General features: G+C 34.1%; 2 protein-coding genes across 2 annotated transcripts; both read left to right on the top strand.

Annotated features, from left to right (window-relative positions):
- Positions 1–4,793: 4,793 nt before the first annotated feature.
- On the top strand, positions 4,794–5,849 carry LOC144439776 (melatonin receptor type 1A-like). The gene has a single exon (XM_078129008.1). It carries the CDS (start codon positions 4,794–4,796, stop codon positions 5,847–5,849), a length of 1,056 nt encoding a protein of 351 aa, XP_077985134.1.
- A 12,566-nt stretch (positions 5,850–18,415) lies between these two features.
- Positions 18,416–19,504, top strand: LOC144439774 (melatonin receptor type 1B-B-like). Its single transcript, XM_078129007.1, has one exon. The coding sequence runs from the start codon at positions 18,416–18,418 to the stop codon at positions 19,502–19,504; it is 1,089 nt and encodes a 362-aa protein (XP_077985133.1).
- The last annotated feature ends 4,519 nt before the right edge of the window (positions 19,505–24,023 follow it).

The raw sequence follows: 24,023 nt of genomic DNA, 5'->3' as shown, positions 1-24,023 counted from the left end.
TTAAAATGGGTTGTGAAAACATCTACACTGTGTGACAGATTTACTGGACGTGTTGCCATTCATTAGTAGATGATGCCAGTTCCATCACTGCTGTGGAGGCACAAACTGTATTCAAACAAAACAACTTAGGACTGTTTACCTAATATATCTTGTCTATAAATACCTTAAAAAGAATTTTTATTCGAAACGTTGGATTACATCTATTTATTCGGACTGTCTCACAAGTTCCTTATTAATGCACAACTTAGGACTGGCTTGATGAAAAAATAGTAGACGAAAAAAAATAATAATATGATGCTAGTAATTCTATTGTGGTCACGTGGCCAAAAAATACCGGCTATCGTGTATCCTTTGTTTTTATATAATCCGGCCAATTTTCATCAAATTTCCCGCCCCAAAAAATTAAACTCCATATCACTTACTGCTTCTGTTTGGCGTGTTTTAAAGGCTAATAACATATACTTCATTTGTGACTGAAATCCCCAGCCGTCACCTTAACAGTTCAGACTTCACTGTGAGAAAACATGGCGATGACGATCATACCTTCAAACATCACATTCGCGAGAAATACATCAACACCTTTGTTGACAACAAATCAGTATATTAGGATAGATAGATAGATAGATAGATAGATAGATAGATAGATAGATAGATAGATAGATAGATAGATAGATAGATAGATAGATAGATAGATATTATTATTATTATTATTAACTTTATTGCCATAAGTATAAGTATAAAATTATACAATGGAATTCGCTTTGGTTATACGTAGCTCGGTTAAAACACAAACAGTGTGGATATGAATAACTATTAAAAGTGGAAAATATGTACATATACGCTAAAACGCTAAGACAAATTACGAATCATTTAAAATACGAACTGACAAAGGATAAAAACTATTTTTGAAGCGATTTGTTTTGGTTTTGATTGATCTATATCGAGTACCAGAGGGCAGCAGTTCGAACAATGTGTGGGCTGGATGGTTTATGTCCTTAATTACAGATTTTGTTTTCCTGGTGACGCGTGAATTAAAAAGTGACTCAAGAGATGGAAGTCCTATACCAATAATACGTGATGCCGTTCTCATAATTCTATTTAACTTAGCACGATCCTTATGAGTAGTGTTTCCATACCAGACTGTGATTGAGAATGTCAGAACACTCTCAACCACAGCCTGGTAGAATTTCTTTAAAATAGCTTGACTGACACCAAAGCTCTTTAAACGGCGTAGAAAGAAAATGCGTTGTTGGGCCTTTTTTACAATGTGATCAACATTTTTCTCCCACTTTAAATCCTCTGAGATAAGTGACCCGAGAAATTTAAACGTATCTACGATTTCTACCTCTTTTCCATGAATATTCAGGGGTGTGCGATACATTCTCTTTTTCCTAAAATCTACGATAATTTCTTTTGTCTTATCAACATTCAACTCAAGGTTATTATCGGCACACCAACCAACAATTCTGTCCACCTGGTCTCGGTATGCTGTCTCGTTGTCATATTGAATAAGACCCACAATTGACGTGTCGTCAGCGAATTTAAAAATCAAAGAATCGCTAGCGGATGAGGCACAATCATGGGTAACGAGAGAATACAGCATGGGAGAAAGAACGCAGCCCTGGGGAGCACCTGTATTTAAAATGATTGGTTCCGAAAAGAAAGAACCCGTCTTAACCACCTGGGGTCTATTTGATAGAAAGTCAAAAATCCAATTGCATAGAGAACTATTGAGACCAAGAGACAGTAGTTTGTTGTGAAGATTTGCTGGAATTATGGTATTGAAAGCCGAGCTATAGTCAATAAAAAGTATTCTGACATAAGAATTTACCTTTTCAAGGTGGTTGATCGCATAATGAAGGGCCAAAGACACAGCATCTTCGACCGAACGATTTGGACGGTAAGCGAATTGATATGGGTCGAATGAAGGAGGGAGACTAGATTTAATAACTTTCAGTACTAAACGTTCAAATACTTTCATTACAACTGAGGTTAGAGCAACGGGTCTGTAATCATTGAGTTGGGAGATAGTGGCTTTCTTAGGGACAGGTATGATTATTGACTTTTTAAATATACTAGGAACCTTACTAGTACTTAGAGACCTATTAAAAATGTCAGCGAAGATACATGAAAGTTGACTCGAGCAAGCCCGTAATAGACGAGGTGACACCTCATCTGGGCCAGCTGCTTTACGTACGTTCAACTTCGCAAAAATGTGCCTTACATCATCCTCCGATACTGAAAAGGCCCCAGAACCAGACATGTCAATATTAGGATGAACAGTTTGCTTGTCGAAGCGGCTAAAGAAAATGTTTAGTTCGTTTGCAAGTTTTTGATCGTTCAAAGTATCCGACTTGGATTTAGACTTGTAGTTCAGTATTCGTTGAAGACCTTGCCACAAATCTCTTGTGTTGCTTGTTGTTAGATTGACTTCAAGTTTATCCTTGTACGCCCGTTTGGCTTGTTTTATTGCATTCCGCAGGTCATATTTGGCCTTTTTGTATTGTTGATCGTCTTTCGACTGATATGCCACCTGTTTAGCTATGATTTTTTGTCTAATGTTCTTGTCAAACCAGGGCTTGTCGTTTGGAAATTTGGTCATCGCTTTTACTGGAATACAAATATTTTCACAGAATTTAATGTAATGAATGACAGTTTCTGTATATTCGTCGAGATCAGCTGCGTTTTCTTTGAATACGCCCCAGTCAGTCGCATCAAAACATGCACGGAGACATTCAATGGCATCATCCGTCCACTGGGGTATAGATCTTTTCACAGGCTTGCAACGTTTAAGTTCCTGTCTGTAAGCTGGTACAAGGAAAATCGTAGAATGGTCTGAATTGCCGAGAGGTGCACGGGGAATAGAACGATAGGCATTTTTGATAGTTGTATAGCAGTGGTCCAGTGTGTTACTACCACGAGTTGTGCATGTAACCTGTTGGTAATACTTCGGCATGTCTTTCCTCAGATTGGCCCTGTTAAAATCTCCAGTAATAATGGAGAAAGATCCAGGATTCTGATTTTCACTTCGTGTTATTATATCTGACAGTTGATTGATAGATAGATAGATAGATAGATAGATAGATAGATAGATAGATAGATAGATAGATAAATAGATACAAAACAGAGATATATTGGGTATATTTTTAATAATTATCTGGCTTACCAATATTGCTATATTATATCATCTGGTTCAACAAAAATCTTACCTACACTGCTACATTTTATCATCTAGCTCAACAAAAATCTGACCAACACCTTTACCATGTACAAATCGTATGTACTAAGAAGGACATTGCTCCTTGTCAATATCATCCTGTGTCGTTGCAAATATATTTTTATTTTTCATTTTTTAAGAGGGAAAATGAATATATTATATGAGAAAAAAGTACAAATAAATTATCAAGACTAATATAGACAACAAAAAACACCTATATGCCAAAAAAGCAATAAGCTCGCCACATTTATCGATGTGTTTACATTAATAGAGGATTTCCTTCGTTTTTCTGTTTTATAAATTAAACTAATATATGACTTGGATCTGGTAATATGTTGTATGGCATCTGAACATCTGATACCTCCAAACCCAAACTTCTCTTATACCAAAAAGATACCCTTTCTCATACCAAATGTATACTGTGGATTACTTTGAAAATAGATTTTTTACACAGAAATAAAATCATTGTCTAAAAAAACACAACAAACCCGCAAGAAGCAGGCCCATGTGATCATTTAAGACAGGGTATGTTGCTTATGCAAATATATATTTTACTCTGAAAATTACCTCAAATGCAAAATTGTTTGAAAAAAATGTGTTTGCCAAACAAATGTTCAATATCATATTATATAACTTTTAAGGTAATTAATCTTTTTTTCACACTGTTTTGCTTTTCAGGTATTTTTCAGAGTAAAATAACCATGTAATAATATATTACATAACTGCATACGAAAATATCAGCAGATTAATTGTTCCAAATGATTAAGTTTATGAAAGAAAATCTGAAATTCGGAAAATCATCTTAAAGTGGCCGTACTGATGACAAATGGCAATTTATTTGTAATTTTTAATTTATAAAATAATCATATTATATTTTTTCCACTTCTTGAATCCAAACTAAAAAAAAAACATACGCCAAGTCATTGAGTAACTCAATAAATCGAAAAAAAAACTATAAATTGTGTACAAAGTTGTGATTGTAGGTATAGTACAATAAACATTTTACACTTATTTCATTTTTGCAATTTATGTAGTCACAAACACAGGGACTTGATTATGTTCCTTCACACTGTATTTCCAAGAAGATAAACATAGTACATTCGTTTCATTAATTACAATTCCAAGATTAAAAGTCAATGTTCATCCATATGGCCACTTTAACGTGTACAATATGATTGTGAAAACGGGGTGAATGGGCGTTGGTTTGAAAAAAAATATTTTATAACTTCTGAAATTGATGCAAAATGCAAACAACCTCATTTTAAAAATGAGGAATCGCGTTTCATTTCCAAACTCTGAAATTCAATTCGTGTAAACGATTGTGTCGCATTATTGTGGGTGTCAGATGTAAGGTTTCCAACAAAGTCTTGTTAGCCACAGGTAATATGTTAATTTATTGGTAACCTTAGAAATGTTATAAAAATGTGGAGCAAAACTTAGAATTCTGTGCAGATACGAGCTGTAGTAGGAGACATCTGTGTCAGTTACAATCCGATAACTGATATTGTTTATAACTGAAACTGTTAAAATGAATTCTACCAACGCTACAGTAAAGCAACTCTCGCCAACAATCCGGATGACACCAGAATGGGCAACTTTGTTTTCGGCTTCGTTGGAGACGATCATCTGTATTGGTGGATTGATCGGCAATATTCTGTTCATAGCTGCTGTAATGATAAAAAAGAAACTACGTACATACAGCAACATCTTTCTAGTAAACCTTAGTATTACGGACCTAATAGCTATCTTCTTCGTCTGCATCCCAAGTACGGACTCGTACTTCAATCGTGGCTGGCGTTTCGGTCGCAACTACGGTATACTGCACAACTATCTACATCCAACCTTACTTCTTATCTCACTCTGGCTAACCATGTTTGTCGCTGTTAATCGCTACGTTTACATAGTCCACAATTCGAAGTACAGAATTGTAACCAACAGAATGACAGTGACACTAGCACTTGTACTTGCATGGTTAGTACCAGCTGCCGTGGTCCTCAACAAGAGCGTTCGAACACCGTCGTCTCATTACGTCCCCCAAGCTTTTCGTTACATGACCTCATCAACAATGTCCAGATCTGCCATAAGCATGTCCTTTCTGTTTTGCTTCCCATCGGTTGTTGCAATTCTTTGCTATTTCTTTATTTTCATCTATGTTCGCAAGACACGGATGCGAATGAAGGCTCACGATGAAAACAACCCGACGACTTCAGACAACAACCACAAAGGACCAAGTAATCAAGAAGTTCGCATGGTCGTAGTTACGTTGGCAGTCTTTGTACTGGTCATGTTTGGTTACCTGCCGAACGTCATTCTGGTTTTCGTCTATAGAGCAATAGACAAACCAATTCCTATTGTTTCTATGGTTCTGATTTACCCTTTAATACACGTGTGTGGTCTGATCAACCCAATTCTCTACGGCATCACCAATCGCCACATCCGTGCGGCTTATAAAGCTATGTTCACATGGAAACTGCCATGCAGACGAACAGCAAACATGAAGGTGACGCCAATAGTAACTGTATCGAAAAGAGAAATCGTCAGTGGGCCTGGGAGTACTGCACGTACTCTCACAAACACAGCAAAAACAACAACAACAACAACAACAACAACAGCTGTTACAGCTGATGTCTGATATGTTTATTGGAAATACTTGATATATCTGTTTCTAAGTCCAACTTGATTATCAGCATTCCATGTTAGGCAAAATATATAATCAACTCATGTAATAATGTAATCTTTATTTTCCGTAATATATATATATATATATATATATATATATAACTCGGTGAGTATCAATCTGCTAAGACAGTGCTCTATACCGCAGTGGCAGAGCGTAATAGCTTTAGTAATAGTAACAAAACTATATATGTATATATATCTACATTTGAGGGAACTTGACATCAAACAAAACGTCACTAGCCTCAAAACATTGTTTAGATTTGCTACCAATGCTACATGTTATCGTCTGTCTTGACTAAATTATTATATGTACTAAATACTGCTTCTTGCGAAGTAATAACAGTTACTAAAAGTCAACAGAACAAATGGAAATATATAAATGTAGTATATAGTTTTCTTTTTGTAAATGTTAAATATCAGATGAATTTACATATATGATTTTAATTAGTGCTTTAGATCTTCATAGTATTTGATATAGACTTGCATTACTCGGTCTTTATTTTCAATAAAAGTGATAGAAAATAAATGTTAACATTTATACGATATATTTATAAGATATTGTTGTTTTGACAGAACATATGATTGACTCCATATAATATCGGACAAACCTACACTATATAGTACGGGTGACAGTTTATGATGTATCATATTGACTAAATTATATCTAGGTGGATTTACATTAGTGAAACCATCACTAGCTTAGTAGGGTATTATTTTGATTTCGATCAGACAACCAACAACATATTTAATGACTTAAAATTTGTATATCCCAATAAGTAGACACACTGTTCATGTCAATTGGAAGTTTCCTATATATATGTACAATGATACTATACATACATACATACATACATACATACATACATACATACATACATACATACATGCACATATAAAGTAGTGTAGTAAAAGTTGAATTTGTGACTAATGATGGGAATAATTTTTGGACGCGAACCCAAAACTCTATATGATTGGCTAATGTGTAATTTTAATACTGTATCCAGGATGTACAATATTACGACCGGGTATTCATATGGAACAAAACACTTTAAAATCAAACTTTCCAATCACATCTTGCTCGGCTTTAATTGCACATATTTTGTAATATGTTGTGAATGTAACAATGTCATTCTACCACAGGGTTTGTATCTGTACATTTTTTGACTGTGTTATTGTGAAATTAAAGTAAATAATGATTAAATGTCCTGTCTTGCTGTCCGTTTATATTTGAACACTATTAGATATTTAATTTGCTACGTTTTATAAGCATGATGGGACTTTTATTAGCAATAATGAATTAGACCAAGGATAAAACATACACTGTGCATGCGGTGTACAACCGACATTTGTAATAATTGCCGAAATTTGTAATAAAAATCACGTTTTTCATGTAATAAAACCGACATTTGTAATAATTGCCGAAATTTGTAATAAAAATCACGTTTTTCATGTAATAAAACCGACATTTGTAATAATTGCCGAAATTTGTAATAATTTCTATGAACGACAAATGTAATAAAAATTGCCGATATTTGTAATACATTTCAGGAAAAAAATGTATTAAAACTGCCGAAATTTGTAATAAAAAATTACATTAAGGAGGGTCCTTCCTTTCACACTAAAACATGGGTTATCTAAATAAAGAAATACAAGATCGCAAAAACATCACGTCAAACGAAAGTAGATTTAACAAGCATTAATTGAATTGATTAATATAATAATTAATTGAACAATTAAACAAGTTATTATTATTTCAATCAATCCGCATATATGTATGTATGTATGTATGTATGTATGTATGTATGTATGTATGTATGTATGTATGTATGTATGTATGTATGTATGTGATGAGGAAGTGTAAAAATGATTCAACAAACAAACAAACGAATTAACGAACAAAGAAATGGATGGATGAATAAATGAATGAATGAATAAATGAATGAATGAATGAATGAATGAATGAACGAACAAATTAATTAAGTAGTTAATAGATGAGTGGATGCCATTCATTTGAAGGAACCAATTAATTAATTGATGGATGGATGAATGAATGAATGAATGAATGAATGAATGAATGAATGCATGAATGAATGAATGAATGAATGAATGAATGAATGAATGAATGAATGAATGAATGAATGAATGAATGAATGAATGAACAAATTAATTAATGGATGGTTGGATGGATGGATGGATGAATGAATGAATGAATGAATGAATGAATGTACACTGTGTAATTCTTAGCGGAGTTTTGTTATATTTTGCAAGCTGCCGGGGATACTGAGCAATTCGACAGAATATATTAGAAAATATGTGTTTGCATGACATTTACATGAAATTTGTGAGATTTGTCGCCACTGATGTGTATCGATTTGACTTATACCATCAATGTTTGAGTACAGCATCCCCCTTATATCATTACAGTGATTTTCTATTCTTCGTCAGTCTATTCAATTTTAGTGGCGTTTTCGAGGATGTGCATGGTTTAGTGAGCTGTGCACTATAGGTAGTAGTTCATCATTTTAAATCTGATAGGGAAGGGATTTCAGGGATAGTTGACCAGTAGAGCCGGGAATGAGTTCATGAGTTCTGATTTAGATGAAAGACAGAAAAAAGGGGAGAATAACGTCTCCCCAATCCCTTTCTCTAAAATAATGAAATCTTATCTCCATTTCAATTAAATCATTATTTTCTGTATTTCAATTTTGAACTTGTTGAATGTTTTATAATAGCCCAGCCAAATGTTGTTGTGGCCACTACTATATATAACATTACAACTTGTTTTGTATATTTACAGAGACTTGTATCAATTACGAATATACTTGTAATAACGATGTTGAAAACTTGTAATAAAATTGCGGACATTTGTAATAAACTATCAACATTTGTAACAAAATTGCTGACATTTGTAATAAACTAACGATAATTGTAATAAAATTGCTGACATTTGTAGTAAACTATGACGTTTGTAATAAAATTGCTGACATTTGTAATAAAATTGCCAACTATTGTAATAAAATTGCCGACATTTGTAATAAACTACCGACATTTGTAATAAAATTGACGACATTTGTAATAAACTAACCCCAATTTTAATAAAATTGCCGACATTTGTAATAAAATTGCCGACATTTGTAATAAACTGACGACATTTGGAATAAAATTGCCGACATTTGTAATAAACTACCGACATTTGTAATAAAATTGACGACATTTGTAATAAACTAACGCCAATTATAAAATTGCCGACATTTGTAATAACATTGCCGACATTTGTAATAAACTAACGACATTTGTAATAAAATTGCCGACATTTGTAATAAAGTTGCCGACATTTGTAATAAACTGATGACATTTGTAATAAAATTGCCGACATTTGTAATAACATTGCCGACATTTGTAATAAACTAACGACATTTGTAATAAAATTGCCAACATTTGTAATAAACTACCGACATTTGTAATAAAATTGACGACATTTGTAATAAACTAACGCCAATTGTAATAAAATTGCCAACATTTGTAATAAACTAACGACATATGTAATAAAATTGCCAACATTTGTAATAACATTGCCGACATTTGTAATAAACTAACGACATATGTAATAAAATTGCCAACATTTGTAATAACATTGCCGACATTTGTAATAAACTAACGACATTTGTAATAAAATTGCCGACATTTGTAATAAACTAACGACATTTGTAATAAAATTGAAGACATTTGTAATAAAATTGCCAACATTTGTAATAAACTAACGACATCTGTAATAAAATTGATGACATTTGTAATAAACTAACGACATTTGTAACACAATTGCCGACATTTGTAACGACATTTGAAGTAAAACTGACAATAAAAATTTACAATCAATGCCTCATCTTCACCAATCCTAGATTTCAACACATTAAACACCTGGATCTAAGAAACTTTATTAAAATTCCCTGTGTAAGAACTTATTCTACAAGTTAAGCCAGGGAAGTTTTGCGTCGGTATTTAGCACCAAAAATTGATACAGAACTATATTATTATGTGTTTACTTGTATGATTCAACTCCAAAATTCTTCCTTTACATATCAGAGTTTATCGTTGGTTGGCCTGTCATAGGCTTGTGTTAATAAAAACATCAGGCAAATATTGGCAAGTGATTATGTTTCTTTTTATACATAAGTACAATTAGTTCACAGACCAACAATAATCGAAAATGGAAACTGGTGTGTGTGTCGCTAGACTTTGGTGAGATATAGCGATATACAGTATCCATAACACCAATTGTCCGTAATGTATGACGTCTGAAATATTCGCCTTTATGCATATTAATCTCTTCACACTCACGGACAAGAATATGTCCCTGTAGACTTATTGATACACTAACTAACTTGTTTTTAAAAATTACTCATACCAATTACTTCTCAAGCCATTATGAAGCTTTCAATTTTTGCCCCCAAATGCACCATAAAATGGGTTGTGAAATCGCCGTTTCTAAGATTTCTAGAGAAATCAGTTTGTTGGTAGTCAACCGACCAGCTAACCAACCAACCAACACTTTGTCCGCAATGATTAAAATATATACATTCGATCATACAAGCACGAAGTGTTGATCAAGTGATGGATTGATGATGCTAGTTCGTATATTCATTCATCACTCAGAAGCCTTCACAATCACAAACAACTCATACATTCGCCGCTTGTACACTAGAGGAAGTAAGATTTAAGAACTCTAAATAAAATCAGGTTAGAAAACAGATTGAAATTACTTTTTAGCTACCCTCCATACGCCCGTCTTTCCATCCCTCCGTCAGTCAGTCAGTCAGCCAATCAGTCAGTCAGTCAGTCAGTCAGTCAACCAACTGACCAGCCAACCAGCCAACCAACCAACAAGTTGATTGATTGATTGATTGATTGATTGATTGATTGATTGATTGATTGGTTGGTTGATTGATTGATTGATTGATTGATTGATTGATTGATTGATTGATGATTGATTGATTGATTGATTGATTGATTGATTGATTGATTGATTGATTGATTGTTTGATTGACAAAGACTCAAAGATCCAAGTGGCTGACATAATTGTTGTAAATTAATTCTAGGAAGCCTGTAATGACGATATTTTAAATCCCTTCTAAGTTTAGAATGAGTAACACCATTTCTTTGAAAGTCAGAGAGGAACCCCCTTAACTTTTTTTTATTACAAATTTCGGCAGGTTTATTACACAATTTTTTCTGAAATTTATTACAAATATCGGCTATTTTTATTACAATTGTCGTTCACAGAATTTATTACAAATGTCGTCAGTTTATTACAAATAACGGCAATTTATTACAAATGTCGGCAATTTTATTACAAATTTCGGTTTATTACAAATTTCGGCAATTATTACAAATGTCGGTTGTACAATGCGGTTCTAGTGACACGGCTAAAAGGTTAAATGTGGTGTACGTACCCAGTACTTCGTGTGGAGAGGGAGGGGAGCTAAACGGTAATGCTGTTAAATGTAAAACAATATTAATTTCAGGTTCTGATCTTTTCACATTGCTACGTCCTCAGATATACTATATATCCCTTATCATTTACGTCTCGCGTTTATGATTTTGATGCCTGTGTGACAAGAAAGGCAAGCAAGAACACATATAATATAAACTGTTGTTAACTAAGGCCCATTATGAACGGAGTCCATATTCTGATATTCCAAATTTCACAAATTAACATTTGCGTATTGACATAATGTTCTTTAGTGCCACTTGGAGTCATTTTAGATGATTTGTAGAGGTACGTGTGTTTAACTTCTTCTTGTTTTAAATGGCAAGCTGCATTGTAATCCACGTGACTGAAGGGAGCTGGGAGGGGTATCATCACCCAGATGGTGACATCTTACATTTGATTATTAGAGTCGTGACATTTTGTAATGGTTAAAAATATAATTGAGAATTTGTGAGATCACAGAGAACAACACACATGCATAAATGTTGCTGATACAATTCGTCAATTCCTCATGGTCAAACTGCTCTCGCTTTATTCACTACATCCTCTTTTTCATGGCTATACCTTGAATCAATCATTGCTTTGCTTAGGTCTGAATTACAATGTGTAATATATACGTCACTTCAATCAAATCAAATACGCATTGTTCATGTGATATTTAGTTAAATTTGATGGTTGATGTGAATATCATGGCAATGGAGCTGAATTCCTATCTGCAAAATTTGTAATCATTTTTATTGAGGGATTGCGGAGAAGCAGAATGTGTATGCATGTCTGTCTGTCTGTCTGTCTGTCTGTCTGTCTGTCTGATTGTCTGTCTGTCTGTCTGTCTGTCTGTCTGTCTGTCTGTCTGTCTGTCTGTCTGTATGTATGTATGTATGTATGTATGTATGTATGTATGTATGTATGTATGTATGTATGCATGTATGTATGCATGCATGCATGCATGCATGCATGCATGCATGTATGTATGTATGTATGTATGTATGTATGTATGTATGTATGTATGTATGTATGTATGTATGTATGTCTATCTGTCTGTATGTATGTATGTATGCATGCACGCACGTACGTATGACGTACGTATGTACGTACGTATGTATGTATGTATGCATGTATGTATGTATGTATGTATGTATGTATGTATGTATGTATGTATGTATATGTATGCATGTAATAATAATAATAATAACTTTATTCGTCATGTCGATCATGAAATTTTCGTTGCATTGACAGAAAATAGACAAACTACATATCCACACAGTTTACATTAATTAAATACATAATCCATGAAAAGTAAAGTTAGGATTACAATACATATAAATACATACATACATACATACATACATACATACATACATACATACATACATACATACTTACATACAGACAGTAGCGGTTACATGTTATTTATGAGATGAATAGATCTTGGAACAAAGCTATACTTAAATCTGTTTGTACGTGCACGTGGTACTCTGAGGCGACGACCACTTGGTAGATATTCATATTCTGTATGTAGTGGATGTGTTGAATCTTTGATAATTTTTGTAGCAGTCTTAAACGATTTGAGTTTATACAATGTAGAGTTATCAGATAGTTCGTAGAATTCATTACTAACTAATTTTCTGCATATGTTCCTAGGACGGTTTAGATCGTGTTTAAGATAGGTAGGCAGCATATCATAGAATGCAATGTTCGCATAACTGAGGACTGTATAAATAGTTGAATTGTAGAACAAAGAAATGAAATGTATGTTACATACTTATATTGCCAGCAGAGAGAGAGAGAGAGAGAGAGAGAGAGAGAGAGAGAGAGAGAGAGAGAGAGAGAGAGAGAGAGAGAGAGAGAGAGAGAGAGAGAGAGAGAGAGAGAGAGAGAGAGAGAGAGGGGGGTGATCAGATATCGTTTGAATAACCATCACCAAAGTTTCACATTCACACGTTTCCTTTCATCTATCTTATATACAGTATACTAGATGACAATATAGAGCAGTGCATATATCCGTTGAGGCTATTTTATGCTGATATTCACTGAAATTAAACTCATACCTTTGAATCTAAAAGTAGAGGTCGTCGTGTTTCCTTTGAAGTGGTCATTAACTGACCTTGCTCAGTTTGCTTTCAGAGTAGGCATGGTCATTAAGTGTTTTCTATTTTCATCTTTATTTGAAGAAGATGTGCAAACATGACAATTTATACAAAAGCGTGATATTTTGAATGTTTACTTTCAAGTAACATGACTGTACCTTCGCAAAATGGAATGACAATATGAGCAACTCTTTACGGTGAGAGTGAGTGAAGTTTCTTTTTTAATTTCAGCTTGCAATTCGAAAAGATATAAAGAGAGAGAGAGAGAGAGAGAGAGAGAGAGAGAGAGAGAGAGAGAGAGAGAATGAGAGGTATTATAGTACGTATATAGGTAGATAGACAGACAGACAGACAGACAGACAGACAGACAGACAGACAAAGAAAGAGAGAGAAAGTGAGTTTATTTTTTTAAATAATATAACTACAATATTTTACAAACTTTATGTGTGAAATGTGTTCTATAGTGTGTGTTTGAGTGAGTCATGTGACACCACTAATCACTTTATTACTTTGCTAAAAAAACAGAGCTTCATAGTGGAAGAGCTGAACAGCAGAACCACTTCTACACATGTTACAAAACATTCTAATATATTGTAATATTAACAGTTTTAAAGGACTGGGGAAAGCCTGTTGTTAACTTCAAATTATTGCCTGTGCAAATCGTGACTATGAAAAGTGGGTGCTTGTCTACATTACGCTATGGCTATAAATAAACTCACAGCTGATGACACACAGTTCAGAGGTCAGTAATTAGTTAACTATCTCCCTTGTAATTGTTTTTGTTGTTTGAAGACAGGTACTGTATATTCGTAATATCACTATTATCAAGTACAGGTCTACATACTGACCAACCGTCTATACTAATTTTACAGTCTATACTAATGAAGTATAATATTGATATTTATCCCACAGTCCATTGTCCTAGATAAGTCGGTGAATGCCTATCAATTTTAACAGTCCGTGTCATATAGCAGATATAGTATATAAACAGTCACTATCACTTGTCTTTTCCATTCCAGATGGAATGGAAACATGAATATGCATATGGAGATATTTTAATTCTGTTTAGATGTATTGAGGAGCTAAATAAAATATCGGCCGATGACGCTCTATAACCTTGTTGTTGTCCGTCAACAAATATTACTATTATATGTTCACCGTACAATGAGTGGTCACAAGAACGGTCCGTGTTTGTTGATATATTTTACCAATGTTCCATTTTTAGAGTTAGGCTGTTTGTGAACAGCAGTCAAAATAATACAATTGATACTGTACAGTGTACATATAATGCTAGTGTCGAATTGTACATTGGCAAGGTGAACATTTTATCAAAACACATTTATTTGATTATCAAGTTCAGCATTTAAAACCTGATCATGTATTGATGCAATGTCATCTGTGTAGATTACAGTATCAACATATAAATCTAAACACTACACACAATTGATAGTTAGGTGGGTAATATAATTGTGTGTTGCCAATAACAAGGCCTCAGTAGGGTAGGCAGGAGACATTGTCGTTTTTGTACGTCATTTCTTTGCAAAACCATGATGTCGTCTGCATTTCTCATGTTTCCCTTGAAACCTGACAACATTAACATCAAATGAGCACTTTCATAATAGCGCGCTATTACTAATTCCTTCAGGCAACAACAGTTACTTACAAACATGAATTGTTTGCAATTTTTATATTCACATTGAATGTATTGACGTATATTGATTTGCTTGAAGATTGAAGAGTATTTGAATGGAACAGGGGTCAATATCTCTTTTAATCACGTGTATACATCTTGACACTCCATTAGTTGGCAAAATACAACATAAGTCAGTAAATCTGAGACAAAACAGTCTGGATCAACAAACAAATTACTAATACTGCTTAATAACTTTATCGTCTAGCACAATAACATTTTTTACTAAGACTGCTATATTGTATCGTCTGGCTTAAGTAAAATCTTACTAACATTGCTACATTTTGTCGTCTGGTTCAACGAGAATCTTACCAATGTTTTCTTCGACACGCTTTTTTGAAAGGTATAAAATCTAATAAGTGTAAATACAGATTTTTTTTGTCGAGCCAGATTATAAAATGTATATGTTAGTAAGTCTGTACTGTTTCATGGTTCAGGTAATTTAAATTAAGTTCTATTGTATTCTGTAGACTGGATGACCATTATCATGTACAAATTTTATACTTGACTAAGAAGGACATTGCTCCCCGTCAATATTATCCTGTCTCATTACAAATATCCATTTTTGTAAAAAGGAAAAAGGAATACATGGCAAAACAAAGTACAAACAAACCACAAGACTAATACAGAGAACCGAAAACACCTATATATCAAAATAAGTAATAGTCTGGCCCCATTTATCGATGTGTTTACCAAATTCATTGCTAGAGGATGCTATTCGCTTTTCTACTTTATAAATTAAACTAATATATGACTTGAATCCAATAATATGGGGTATGGTGTTTGAGTGTATTCATGTAAAAATGGGGGGGGGGGGGGCTAACTGTGTATAAAATGGTACGGAGCTCATCTGAAACCTCCAAACACACAAAAAAAGACCATTTCTCATATCAACTGTATCGCACAAAATAGATATTATGGATTGCTGTTCAATTTGCAAGAATATGACACATTGTGTCAATATATTGATGTTTTCATCTTAATATCGTCAATTGTACTAAATACAATGTAGCGTCAAAGCAAGTACCACAAGAAGACATCAAAACACGACATTGTCAACGAAATCAACAATTAAACTCACATCGTTTTGCGATATCTTGTGAGCACAATGAAACCACCCCTTTCCGTATGGGAGTTACCCCACCCCCTCCAGGAATTAATTACATACTATGTATTTGAATGCGACTGCAAATAATTTGTAAGTAATTTTTTTAGCCTGAAGAAAAGCAATAACGTGCAATTTCGATTTCATTATAATAACGCTCATTTCATCTAATTTATCTGTATTCAAGGACGCGTTAAAAGTTATAGCCATCATGTTTTTGCTAAAGAATAGCACATTCGATATAATCCCGCATATTTTCCTTCCATATAGTCTATGCAAGTACGATGCAGTGTACAAGTGTCAGTAGGTATTGAATAGTCAAATTTAGTATGGAATAAATGTGTTGACATGATAAAGCGTAATGGTTTACTGGGGGAAGGAGGAAATGAAAATACTGGTGACCTGTTTACAGATAATAACTGATTTGGGTTAGTTATCCGCCTTCTTTGATTTTATCGATCGCACTAATTAAAGTTTGTAGGTATAACAGTAAAAGAAAAAAATATATAAATCAATGTACATTTATATACGTCATAATACGATTCTAATTGATTTTTTGTTTGTCTTCGTTTTCATCTTCCTCGTTTAACAGACTGGCTTACCAAAATACCTTTAAAAACACCATGACCGCTATGATAGCAGTCAAGAAGTCTACTTTCTTTCACAGGACACGATATTACATTGCACCATTACAGTTGCCGTTACATGGGAGCATAAGTATACTTGGCATTTTCGACGAGGATTGGATTCGTAACCACTCGGCCACCTCGTCATTTAATACAGATGTATTCGAGTGAAGTCATGTTGAAATAAAAATAAAACATAACAAGTTAGGTAAGGCAACTGGGGTTTTCACTAAAGTGTAATTAACTTATACATAATCTTTGAAATGTATTCTTTTATATAACATAACCTTGACTGTTTTGAGAGAGAGAGAGAGAGAGAGAGAGAGAGAGAGAGAGAGAGAGAGAGAGAGAGAGAGAGAGAGAGAGAGAGAGAGAGAGAGAGAGAGAGAGAGAGAGAGAGAGAGAGAGGGGAGGCAATGCTCTTGAGAGCGATGCTTTCAACTTTCAAAAGATAATGCGAAATGACGTTTAAGAGGGGAATTACATGAATCTTAAATGTTTTAACTTGTTGAATACAGTTTCAGTCAATTACATAGTAACACAAAACCTATCTTAATCAACATATATTCACGTCACTTTAGACAAGGTCATTTGCTTATGCAAATGTTTTTTTTTTACTTTTTTTTACAAATTGCCTCGACAAATGCAAAACTGTGCGAAAAGGGGTATTTGCTTTAAACAAAGGTTCAATTTTAGCAATAACTCTTTTCAAACTGTTTTGCATTTGAACTAATTTTTCAGAGTAAAAAAAACATGTTATTAATTTATATAACTACATACGAAATTTCAGCAGATTAATTGTTACAAATGATTAAGTTTATGAAAGAAAATCTGAAATTCTGAAAAAAAATCACCTTAAAGTGGCCGTATGGATGACAAATGGCTATTTATCTTGGATTTTTAATTTATAAAACAACCTAATTATGTCTTTGACTTGTTAGGATGCAAAAACTAAAAAGTGTGTAAAAAGTTAATAAATAGTTTACACATATTTCATGTTTTGCCATTTATTGAGTTACAAACAATAACGTGATATTTATTCTTTCAAATTGTATTTCCAAGGAGTGAAAACGTAGTGGAGCTGTTTTATCAATTAAAATTCCAAGATCAATAGCCAATTTTCACTCATATGGCCACTTTGACATGTACTCTATGAATGTGAAAACTGTTGAGCGAGAGTTGCTTTAAAGAAAATGTTTTATGACTTCTGAAATTGATGCAAAATATAAACAACCTCATTGTAAAAATGAGGTGTTCCTTTTCATTTCAAGACTCTGAAATTTAAGCCAGGTAAACGATTTTAATACATTATTGAGAGTGTCAGGTATACAGTTCCCAACGTACTATTAGTGATGTTTAGCCTCAGGTAATAGGTAATTGGTCAATTTATATACTTTGGTGAACCTCCAGATGTTATAAAAATGTGCATTTAAGTGTAGAATTCTCAGCAGATACGAGCTGTAGAAGGTGAAGTCAGCCACAATCCGAAGAAATAATACCATCTATAACTCAAAACAGTGAGGATGAATTCTACCAACGCTACAGTAAAGCTACCCACACCAACAATCCGGATGACACCAGAATGGGCAACTTTGTTTTCGGCTTCATTGGAGACGATCATCTGTACTGGTGGATTGATTGGCAATATTTTGTTCATAGCTGCCGTAATGACAAAAAAGAAACTACGTACATACAGCAACATCTTTCTAGTAAACCTTAGCATTACGGATTTGATAGCTATCCTCTTTGTCTGCATCCCAAGTACGGACTCGTACTTCAATCGTGGCTGGCGTTTCGGTCGCAACTACGGTATACTGCACAACTATCTACATCCAACCTTACTTAGTATCTCACTCTGGCTAACCATGTTTGTCGCTGTTAATCGCTACGTTTACATAGTCCACAATTCGAAGTACGGAACTGTAACCAACAGATTGACAGTGACACTAGCACTTGTACTTGCATGGTTAGTACCGGCTGCCGTGGTCCTCGACAACTTCGTTCAAAAACCATCGTCTCAATACGTCCCCCTAGCTTTTCGTTACACCTCTACATTTACAAAGACCAGATCTGTAATATTCGTATGCACTTTGTTCTACGTCCCGTCGGCCGTCGCAATTCTTTGCTATTTCTTTATTTTCATCTATGTTCGCAAGACACGGATGCGAATGAAGGCTCACAATGAAAACAACCCGACGACTTCAGCCAACAACCATGGAGGCCCAAGTGCTCAAGAAGTTCGCATGGTCGTAGTGACGTTGGCTGTCTTTGTACTGGTCATGTTTGGTTACCTGCCGTTCGTCATTCTGCTTTTCGTCTGCAAGGCAATGGGCAAACCAATTCCTATCGGTTCTATGGTTCTGATATACCCCTTGATACACGTGTGTGGGCTGGTCAACCCAATTCTCTACGGTATCACCAATCGCCACGTCCGTGCGGCTTATAAAGCTGTGATTGTATGGAAACTCCCATGCAGAAGAACAACAAACATGAAGGTGACGCCAATAGTAACTGTATCGGAAGGAGCCACCGTCAGTGGACCTGGGAGCACTGCACGTACTCTAACAACATCATCATCATCAACAACAACAACTGTTAAAGCTGATGTCTGATCTGTTCATTGATGACTGGTAATACTTGATATATTTGAATATAAGCATGTAATAAGTTCAACTTTATTTCCCGTTATAAATATGCACGTATGTATTTGATCAGACAAAACGACACCTGCCTCCCTCAAGGACAATCTTAAAAGTTGCTACCAATGCTAGATTTCATCATCTGGCTTGACTAAAATATCACTAAATACTGCTTGTTGCACAGTAATAACAACTAATAATGAACAGATGGAATGTAGTATGTTGTCTCCCTTTTTTGAAAATGTTTAATATCAGATACGCTTACATACATGTACTTAATTGAACTATTTAGACCTTTACAGTATTTGATGTAAACTTGTATTTTTCAATGTCTTCATTTTCAATATAAGTGACAGAAAATATGTTGTAATATTTGCACGTGATATTGTAATCATAGTGGGAATACAATGATAAGATATTGTTGTTTTGAAAGAACATATGATTGACTCCATACAATGTCGGACAAACCTACCCTATACAGTATGGGTGACAGTTTGTGATATATCATACTGACTAAGTTGTATCTACGTGAATTTACATTTGTAAAGTAGGGTATTATTTTGTTTTCGACCAGACAACCAACAATATATTAATTTAAAATTGTCATATACAAAAGGTAGACATTGTACATGCTAATAGGGAACTTGCAATCCAGACTGAGCATGCTCAGACGCAAAGGACTATGGGATTATATGTGGTTATCGTAAAACCTCATTTGGAGCTACCGATAAAAAAAAAACCTTCCACAATGGTAAGGGTAAACTATGAATTGATCATTCGTAGTTGCAAACAATGTTACAGTATTGTTTACATTACCAATTTATTAGTTTTTATTATCACATCTCCCACGATGCAACGTTCAACATGGTGGGTTTGCAAGTTCCCTATTAAAAGTCTGAATTTGTGACTCATTAGGAGACTAAGTTTTGGCCACAGATACAAAAATCCATTTGATTGGGGATGTTTTATTCAATACTGTGTGCAGGGTGTACTGGAACAAATCACTTTAAAATAAAACTTTCCAATCACGGTTTATGTGGCTTCAATAGGGAACTTGCAAACCCTCCATGTTGAATGCTGCATCGTGGGAAATGGGATAATAAATGCTAATCAATTAGTATTGTAAACAATATTGTTACATTGTTTGTAACCACTGATAATCAATTCATAGTCACCCTGACCTTGGGGGGGGGGGTTATTTTATCGGTAGCTCCAGATTAGGTATTACGATAACCACAGATAATCCCATAGCCCTTTGTGTCTGAGCATGCTCAGTCTTGATTGCAAGTCCCCTATTGTACATATTCCGTAATATATTCTGAATATAATAATGCCGTTCTACTACATGGTTTGTTTCTGTACATTTGTTATCTTAAAATATTTGACTGTGGAGTTGTGAAATTAAAGTAAATAACTAATTAAATTTCCTGTCTTGATTTCAGTGTGAATGTGAGCACTATAAGAAATCACGTTTTCTAAACATGAGGAGGTTTTTTTTTTGCAATACTAAATTAGTACACTGAGAAAATAAACACTGCATGTCATTCTAGTGATACGGCTGAAAGGTTGAAGGTCATGTTGAGAGGGAGGGGAGCTAAACGGCAATACTGCTAAATGTAAAATAAAATATAAGTAATTTCAGGTTCAGATATTTCACATTGTCGCACCCTCAGATATTCTATATAGCAGCCCTTATTATTTACTTCTTGCAATTATGATGTTTATGCATGGATGACAAGAAAAAAGCTAGTACACACATAATATCAACTTTTGTTAACTAAGGGAATTATGAACGGATTCCTTCTTCTGATACTAAAACGTTGACATATTGGCATTTAAGTATTGACATTTTGGTCTCGAGTGCAACCTTATGTCAGTCTAAGAGGACTTATAGGAGGTGGACGGTAACTTCCTTTTTTAATGGCAAGCTGCATGGTACTCCAAGTGACTGAAGGGAGTTGGGAGGGCTATCATCATCCCAATGGTAAATTTATATGTGATGACAGTTTGTAATAGTTAAAAAGAGAATTGAGAATTCGTGAGATCACACCATAGACAGCAACACACATGCATAACTGTTGCTGATAAAATTAACCATACCTGTAAAGTGTTTGGATGGATGTGTGTGTGTATATATATATATATATATATATAACTCGGTGAGTATCAATCTGCTAAGACAGTGCTCTATACCGCAGTGGCAGAGCGTAATAGTTTTGGTAGTACTGGAACTCTTTCTTGGGTGTAACTCGGAGTTTCACGCATATTGAGTGTCTGATGATCGCAATATGCGTGAAACTCCGAGTTACACCCAAGAAAGAGTTCCAGTACTACCAAAACTATATATATATATATATATATATATATATATATATATATATATAATTATATATATATATATATATATATATATATATATATATATATATATATATATATATATATATATATATATATATATATATATATATATATATATATACATAAAAATGAAAGAAGACGAGTCTGATATTACATTGTGGGTTTACACTACGGACCGTTTCACCAGAAGGATCGTCAGGTGTAATAGTGTGGTTTAATAGTATTCGTTAGCTATACATTCTGCTTTATGTACATAACTTATGTGTGTTCACTGACGGCTAAAGAAAATTGACAACAAAGGTTACGTATTATTAAGTAAGAACTTGTTAGCGTGCCGGCATTTACTGATTAATTCAGTTCTGCTGTTCAAGTTCGTTGATTTGTCGGCAGTTATAATAAAATATTTTTCCCAGAGACATAGTTGGCATCGTTTTGTAACGTTAGAGTATGAGGAAGCCTGCTTGAGAACTGACCAGTGTATGTCATAATTAGTTTTGCTGTCTTTTAGGTGCCAAATGTATTTACTGAGCGCAGTGTCTTTCTTCTTGTGATCAAGTTTAAATGAAGACTTGTGGTTGTTAAACCTGCTTTTGAATTCTGTGTCACTAACACCTATGTATGATTTGTGATCTTGGTTAGTGGTGACTGTTGCTTTGTAAACAACGCTATGTACAGGTATATATACTGGAATACATTGTTCTTCAGTCTTAATGATAAAGTTAAATCATTTTTGAAATATCATTGACTCAAAATGAAATAAATTCAATGATCGACGAGGAAATGAAAGAGAAATGTAAAGTCTATGAATTAATGATATTTACCAATCTATATATATATATATATATATGTGTGTGTGTGTGTGTGTGTTCGTCATTTTTTTAAATTAATTTTTTTTATTTTCCAAAGGAGTTGAGTAACAACAAAAAGGAAGGAAAAGAAAAGGAGAAAGGGTTACATTGCACGGTATATATTGCTATAAAATGCTATAAAGTGATTGGCATCCCATAATGCAGAAGTGTCACTCGATTCTTACATTGTCCCACTTGTTCGAGCAGATTTCTAGCTTATTTTTCCTCTTCGCTATAAAAGTTTCTGTCTTTAAAAAAGTGTTCGTCATTCTTGACATATCATTGACTCAAATAAAAACCAACGAGGAAAGGAAAGCGAATTGTAAAGATTATAATGTTAATATAATGTTCTCCAATTATTATTCATTTGGCATATCTATTTTATCTCTAAGTAGTATAGCAAAAGTTGAATTTGTGATTCCTTATGGTATTAATTTTTCAGTGCGGACTCAAAACTCCATATAATTGGCTATGTGTAATCCAATAGTGTATACAGGATGTACAATATTCACGACCAGGTCTTAAAAAAGCACTTTAAAACAGAACTTTCCAGTCACAGCTTGAGTGACATTAATTGCAAACATTCAGTGAATATGATAATGTCATACTACCACATGACTTGGTTCTGTAAATTTAATTTGTTGTCTTAATTATATTTGATTGTGGAATTGTGAAATTAAAGTAAACAATACTCAAATATCCGGCCGTGCTGTCAGTGTATATGTGAACAGGTAGAAATTAAATGTTTTCTATGTATAATAGGCTTTTAAAAGCAATATTAAATTTGTAAACGTAGAAAATAAACATTGTGCATGTCATTCTAGTGATACGGCTAAAAGGTTTAAGGTGGCGTATGTCCCCAGCATCGCATGTGGAGAGGGTGGGGAGCTAAATGGCAATACTGCTAAATTTAAAAAAAAAATATTAATTTCTGGTTCAGATCTTTTCACATTGCAGCATCCTCAGATATTTTATATATTCCTTATCATTTACATCCCGCGTTTATGATTTTGATGCCTTGATGACAATAAAGGCAAGCTAGTACATATATAATATCACATGTTTTTAACTATTAAAAGGGAATTATGAACGAAGCCCATCTTCTGATACTCAAAATTTGACAAATTGACTTTTGCGTATTTGCATAATGTTCTCTAGTGTCACCTTGAGTCAGTCTCAGAGGATTTGTAGGTACACGTTAATTTCTTTTTTCAATGGCAAGCTGCATTGTAATCCACGTGACTGAATGGGGTTGGGAGGGGTACCTCTCCTTCTCCAGAGAG

Source organism: Glandiceps talaboti, chromosome 9 (assembly GCF_964340395.1).
Source record: "Glandiceps talaboti chromosome 9, keGlaTala1.1, whole genome shotgun sequence".
NCBI classification, from domain to species: domain Eukaryota; kingdom Metazoa; phylum Hemichordata; class Enteropneusta; family Spengelidae; genus Glandiceps; species Glandiceps talaboti.
This window is presented reverse-complemented; position numbering and strand designations above follow the sequence as displayed.

Bases quoted from the DNA above. Each gene is read 5' to 3' on its own strand.
- LOC144439776 (XM_078129008.1), top strand. From the start codon at position 4,794: ATGACACCAGAATGGGCAACTTTGTTTTCGGCTTCGTTGGAGACGATC.
- LOC144439774 (XM_078129007.1), top strand. From the start codon at position 18,416: ATGAATTCTACCAACGCTACAGTAAAGCTACCCACACCAACAATCCGG.